The 7213-nt window shown below is 38.6% G+C and overlaps 1 protein-coding gene across 1 annotated transcript in view; it reads left to right on the forward strand.

The window, feature by feature from the left end:
- Positions 1–6725, forward strand: part of LOC121156613 (cytochrome P450 3A6-like) — a 66149-nt gene extending 59424 nt beyond the window's left edge. Inside the window, exons 12-13 of the mRNA XM_040980404.1 lie at positions 4895–5063; positions 6630–6725. Coding sequence (XP_040836338.1) covers positions 4895–5063; positions 6630–6725 — 265 coding nt within the window. The remainder of the gene's footprint in view (positions 1–4894; positions 5064–6629) is intronic.
- Positions 6726–7213: the final 488 nt, after the last annotated feature.

A 7213-nucleotide genomic window follows, 5' to 3' on the forward strand; every position in this document is an offset into this window, starting at 1 on the left:
TTGCATAGCATGCTGCTAGACATGATAGTGTCCATTACACAGTTACTATATGTCCCATTAGTGAACCGCCACAAAGCAAAACTAACAGGAAGTAAAAAAGAAGTCAGCAATACCATGAAGTCAAATAACATGTGACTGAATGAATAATGTCTTGCTGAACAAATGAAAAAGGAAATCAAGAACCTTCTTGAAGAAAATGAATCTGCTGTATGATCTATGAGTCATTGAAGAATTTAATCAGAATAAAGTGTGTTGTAGAGACGATACTAAAAAAAAATCAAAATAATGAGATGCAGTTTTCACTGATCTTTGCTGGTGAAATATGTCTCCCATAGGAAACAAATAAATGGGTTTTGTTTTTTACTCCAGTCTACTAATCCATGCATTTAAGCCGTTGACATTCAGGGTTAATATGCATGGATGAGACTTTGGTCCTGTCATTTATCAAGAAGTTGTTCATTCATTTAGTCTTCTGTTGTGATGTTACTGAGATATTCTCACATTTGTCTTTGGTTTGGGTGGGTGCTATTCTTTCTCTTTCAAGAGAATAGCTTGGGCCCAGCGCGGTGGCGCAGTGGTTAAGGTCCTCCCCTTGCACACCCGGGATCCCATAAGAGCGCCAGTTCTATCCCGGCAGCCCCGCTTCCCTTCCAGCTCCCTGCCTGTGGCCCGGGAAAGCAGTGGAGGACAGCGCAAAGCTTTGGGACCCTGCACCCGTGTGGGAGACCCGGAAGAGGCTCCTGGCTTCGGATTGACATAGCATGGGCCGTTGCGCTCACTTGGGGAGTGAATCGTCGGACGGAAGAGCTTCCTCTCTGTCTCTCCTCTCTGTATATCCGCCTTTCCAATAAAAAAATAAATAAATAAATCTTTAAAAAAAAAAGAGAGAGAATAGCTTGAAGTACCATTTGTAAGGCAGGTTTGGAAGAGGCATATTCTTTTAACTTTTCTTTACTATGTTAGAATTTTATTTAATTTTAAAGACAAAGGAAAGTTTTGCTGTGTTCATTATCCTAGGCTGACAATTCTTTGCTTTGAGAATCTAGAAGATGTCACTTCATTCTCTTCTGGCATGTAGTTTCCTATGAAAGGTCTTTTGTGAGATTAATCGGCATTCTTTTATATGTTAGTTGATTTTTTTTTTCACTAACACATTTAAAGATTTTTCTTTATGTTCGATCGAAGAGAGATTGATTATAACGTTGTGGTGAAAATTGCTTTTGGTCAACCCTGTTGGGAATTTTGTGTCCCTCCTGGATGTTGTTTCCCAGTTCTTTCTCTAAATTAGAAATATTTTCCCTCATTATTTCATTGAATACACCTTTAATCCCAGCTTCTCTTTCTGCATGTTTGGGACTCTCGCTATTCTTATACTTGGCCTTTTAATAGTGTCTTTCAATTCTTCAACAGTGTCTTTCTTGTTGTTACTGATACATCTCAGCATCTAGCTTTTTGTTTGGTTTCCCCTGGTGACAGGAAATATCTTCTAGCTTTCAGATAATTTCTTCTGCCTTCTTCATTCTGTTTTGGAGATTGCCCACTGCTCTTGTGGTTTGCTCCATTATATTCTTCATTTTTGATACATCAGCTTTTATTTGATTCATTTCCTTGATAACATATTCCTTGAATGCCTTCTTCACATGCTTCTCGTTGTTGATAAGAAATTTCATAACAAGTGTTTTGAATTCTGTATGCCTCGTTTTCTCGATGTCTTCCTCAATAGACTCTGAGTTTGGCAAAGATTTTTCTCCATTGCTGGGGAGTCTTCAGTCATATTCATTGCACCTTTGTCTCTCCTTTTACTCTTGGTCATTGTATGTCTGGTTAGCAGATTCTTGTCCTTGTGGCAGGTTTCTAATCTTTGTCACCCATTTGTGTACAATTCGATTTTACCTATCATAGTTAGCACACTGCTTTTTGTTTGCAGTCAGCTGTGCCACTCCCTCCAGCAATTTCCAGGACTGGGTTCTTATGTCAGATTTCTACCATTTTCTCCAAAGCCCCAGCTCCTGGCTCACCAGTCTCCATCTCCTGTGATACTGTGCAGAGAGTACACTATTGTCTGTACCACCTTTCTCCCACCTCTGGGTGGAGCAGGACCCAGGATTAGGGAAACAAAAGCTGTCCTAGTGGCTACGATGTTTTTGTTGATGATCTTGCCAGAACTTGTTGGTTGTTAGATCTGAGGGTCACATAGACCTATTTTGATCTCTGAAAGTGCTGTGTCATTTTCTGTTAGGGACTTGAGTGTGTGAATTGTGTATTTGTGGGGATCCTGGATATTGTCTTCTTCTGATACACATAGACAGTATAAACATGCAAAAACTTACGAAGATTTGGTGATATTTACATTTAACTGTAGTTTAGTAACTGCTACCTTATTTTAGGAGTACAGGCTTTGAAAAATTCTTTCCAGTTTTCCTATGCTAATTTCTTTGTCTGTCTAATGTCACAGTACCTATGGAAAAGCTCTCTACCTTCATCTGATGGCCTCTTACTCTAGAGCAATTGTAAAACCAGAGGCTGTGCTGATGAAAAGTGCTCACTGCTGATGGACAGAAGAATCAGTTTGGCTAGAGTATAGTCTGTGTGCCCTGATCCTGCTTCTGGTTGCCATCCTCTGGCAGCTCACATGTTGTTGTAGTAGTTAGTGACTCTTTCCAGTGTGAAGTAACTGGCTCTCGAGCTTGCTTTCTATTTTTGTAACTACCAATATAGGTCAGAATGTTGTGCATTGTACAATTTGAAATGGATAATTGACTACCATTGTTGTTTTAATAAAAAAATGATGAAAGAATTTGTAGAGCACTGTCTAGCAAGGCAAATCAGAAGCCTTGGGATGAAGACATTTTTATCTCCTACAGGTGATCCTTCTGTTGACAGAAACGATGTTGTGGTCTTATTGAGCCTAGTGATGGTACAGAGTGCTCATGTGGTAATTCTGAGTTCTTTTTTTTTTAAAGATTTATTTTTATTATTTTTTATTGGAAAGGCGGATATACAGAGAGGAGAGACAGAGAGGAAGATCTTCCGTCCGATGATTCACTCCCCAAGTGAGCGCAACGGGTCGATACTATGCCGATCCGAAGCCAGGAGCCTCTTCCGGGTCTCCCACGCGGGCGCAGGTTCCCAAAGCTTTGGGCTGTCCTCGACTGCTTTCCCGGGCCACAGGCAGGGAGCTGGAAGGGAAGCGGGGCTGCCGGGATTAGAACCGGCGCCCATATGGGATCCCAGGCGTGCAAGGCGAGGACTTAACCACTTGCGCCACCGCGCCGGGCCCAATTCTGAGTTCTTTTAATCAGTGTTCATTATAGTCTTTTTGTTTTCAAAACCATCAATTCTTTGTTTTCTGCAATCAGAACTTCTACTTGGTTTAGCGTCTTTCATGTTCAATGATAAGTCCTAGGGATCTCTTTGATTACTTTGTTCACCAAGCTTTAAATGTCAGTGATTGGGCCAGGCAATGAGAAGTCTGGATGTTATCAACGTGGATTCTGGAGTGTTTGAAATATGCCCATATATAACAGACAGATACAAGTCTATGGGGGCACTTCTAATGCATCTGCATGGGCCTAATGCTTGTGGCAATACACACAATTTGTGTCAGCTCTCTCACATACTGTATTACTCTGATTGATAGACTATTGGAGGTCAAACATATACTGTACTCCCTCTATTGATACAGTGGTTTGAGCAAACAATCTATAGGGGCCCAGCTCATTGGCCTAGTCCTGACATCCTTGCCTTTCATACACCAAGATCCCATGTTGGATGTTGGTTAGTGACCCGGAAACTATGCTTCCCCTCCAGCTCCTTGCTTGTGGCCTGAAAGGGCAATTGAGAATGACCCAAGGTGTTGGCACCCTGCACCAGTGTGGGATAGATACTTGGAGTAATTTTTTAGCTGTTGGCTTTGGATTGGCTCAGCTCTGCCAATTGTGTCTGCTTGGGGAGTGAAACAATAGAAGGGGAATCTTCCTCTCTCTCCTCCTCCTATATGTGTCTGACTTCCCAATAAAAATGATAAATAAATGTTTAGAAAAGAACAGCCTATAGAAACTTAGGAATATTCTACAAAATTGTAGCACTATTTTAAACTCTAAAGAGCTATATTTCATGATCATTTTGCCAGTATAAACATTATTTTCTTAATGCCATCAACTCTCCAGGAATTTTATGAATAAATGATAGCTTTAATATTCAAATAATTTATAGCCTGGTTAAAAAGATATAAAAGCATTTACCAGTACTCTAATAACTGATGCTATTAGAGTAGAGTAGCATCTGGTGTCATGTCAGTAATGTCACTTAAACAATTATGGTAAGAGAGAAGTAGTGTGCTGGTGGGGAGGATCTCAAAGAGTATTTGATGGAGAATTTGGAAAGAGAAGGAGTATGTGTAGAAAGAGTGAAGTGAAGGAAATGTGAAAGAGAATGAGGAGGAAGACAGGTAGGAAGGAGTTTGGGGAAGAGAGAAAATGAGGAGAAGAATTATTTAGATACTAGGAGGTATCATCTTCTCCCTCAGTTAACCTATGCCCATAGGGTTGTCAGTTGAAGCAGGAACCTGCTTTCCCCTCCATCATCCTTACTTCCCATAAGTATTCCAGGATGTGAATTCGTCACCACTCTCAATGTAATTTTCAAGTGTAAACATAAATGTCTTTTTAAGCAGCACTCACATCATCTCATCAACAAGACAAAATGGTCCTCTTGGGTGAGAGTAATTGGTCATTGGAAAATTCTCTAATTTACAACTCTTAAAGCTCAATAATAGTAAGATTTCAATGGCCAACCCACAATTATGTGAAAGATGTAATTGACAACTCCAAAATAGGTGATTCTTGTGGTTCTATGCATCAGTAATGTGTTTTCATTTCTGTTGTGGAACCAGGTTCAATAAAAAAGACAAGGACAACATCAATCCTTACATATACCTTCCCTTTGGAGCTGGTCCTCGAAATTGCATTGGTATGAGGTTTGGTCTCATGAACATAAAACTTGCTCTGGTCAGATTAATGCAGAACTTCTCATTCAAGCCTTGTGAAGAAACCCAGATTAGTGTACTTCATGTAGTGAGAATGTTTTTTCAGGCAGGGTTTTAAAAAACTGAATGTTGCAGTGTTATAATAGAATATTTTGTCATTACAGCATTTTTCTTAGTTCTGTTTTTCCTACATCTCTGAATGCTTCCCCAAATCTACACTCTTGAGTGTCACTTTTGTCTTTGAATAAATCTTCAATACTGTTTTTATGGGACTCATTCCACAGACAGCATGCAAAAAATTGTTTAAGGAATGATTTGATTTTGATTTGGAATTACTTGGAAACAATAATACCAAGAGAGACCTGTGTATGTCTTCTGTGAAAGTACCTGATCACATTTCATATTTAAATACAATCACATGTTGTGTTTGTAATATAAATTATGATCTTCTACCTCCATGTCCAATAACATGAGAATCTGTATAACAGAATCCGTGAATTTCAATTGTTCATTATGTTGATCATCAAGATCACTTGTGAAGGGCTTGTTTCAGAACTCCAATGTGATGACAAAGATAGATGTGAACTAATCTGTGAATTTGCTGATACCTTAGAAGGCAAATTAATAGCTATATTTTGATGTTCTGAAGTACATATTTTTGTAACCATTAAGTGAACATTGTCCTTTGTGTAATTGTGATTTAGTGTTTCTATTTCCTCTCTCAGCATGTTTGTGTTTATACCCCTCTTGATTTCATCTTCAAACATGAACTGTTAATACCATGAGAGTGAAGTAATAATACTTGAACAAATATATGCTTGTGTAGAATGACTGATAAGTAATCCCAGTTCCAGTGGTTGTTAGTTCTGTCCAGTGTCCATCTTTTCCTGGATTTTTTCCTGGACTTGGTTCTGTGAGGAGTTTACATGACTGTTTCATTGATTCCTACCAGGGAAGGCTCTAGGAAGCTTATTTCTAGGGTTTAAGTTGCATTTAGTATCCATCTCCTTAGTTTGATTTCTGCAGAGGAACCTAGGAGGATAGAATTGGTGACCAATTGAAATTCAGTGTGTAAGTTTACAAGTGTGTGAAGAAATGGAGTCATCTCTGAGAGAAAGCAGGTCTCTGTCACACTTGGTGTGGGATACTTCCTCTTTGGCTGGCTTCCAGTCATCTTCATCCTGGCACTTCCTCATGCATATGAGGAGTTGAAGGAGCTTCTCCTTACCGAGAGAACAATTGGATGCTTCCCCACACTGAATGAAATACTAATTGAGAATGATGCTAAGAGGGTTCATGAAGGCTCCTCAGAACATCACAATTTTTTTTTTCATTTGCCATTTACAACACGATTGGAAGGCAAGAGGGAAAGTAAGAAACAAAAAGTACATATTTTGGAATTGACTTCTCCATAATTTGAGAACCATCCATACACTTAAAATGTGTGTCACCTATTTAAGTGTAATTAGATTTCAACACAGAATAGTTAATTACATGTGACTTTTCTAGATGTGTTAACCATATGTTATAAATGATGTTTACATTATTTCTGTATTGTTATTGCTATTGTTTTCCTGCTATGCTTCTGTTATGGGTGGTGCTTAATTTCTTGATTCTCAGCATGCTTACTTCATCATTTCAGATCCCACTTAAAGTAGCCGCACATTCAGTCATCAAGCCTGAGAAGCCCATTATTCTAAAGGTCGTGTCAAGAGATGAGACTGTACATGGAGCTTGATTATCTGTGGACTTTGCCTTTGTTCTTTCTGGAAATTGTACTCAAAACATCAGAGACCTCAATGCATTTTCTTAATAATAGTTGGGAATAATGTTGTAACTGACCTTGGCATAAAATGAAGGATTACAGAGAATGGGCAATTTGATCCATCTGTGTGTGCAAAGTTCAGTCTGATGTGTAATACAGAAGAGTTAATTAAATCAGTCCCAGATATGTAGACTCAACATCTCTGGTTGTTAATGGTCATCTATCTCCCTCATCTTTTAGTCTTCTCATCCATTTCCTAGGCTGAACATTCAATAAATATTTTTAATAGTTTGTCAATAATTCTTAAATAAATTTGAATAAATGATATTAGCATATCAGTGTTGTTTGTATTCTATATCATTTGTGGTTGTATTATTTCCAGTAAATATCCATTGAATATGCCAATTTCTTTATAAAAATTACTTTTAACTCATGTTTGCCATTTAAATGGGAATCTATCA

Source organism: Ochotona curzoniae, unplaced genomic scaffold, assembly GCF_017591425.1.
Source record: "Ochotona curzoniae isolate NIBS_2020 unplaced genomic scaffold, NIBS_Ocur_1.0 contig_3437, whole genome shotgun sequence".
In the NCBI taxonomy this organism is placed as follows: domain Eukaryota; kingdom Metazoa; phylum Chordata; class Mammalia; order Lagomorpha; family Ochotonidae; genus Ochotona; species Ochotona curzoniae.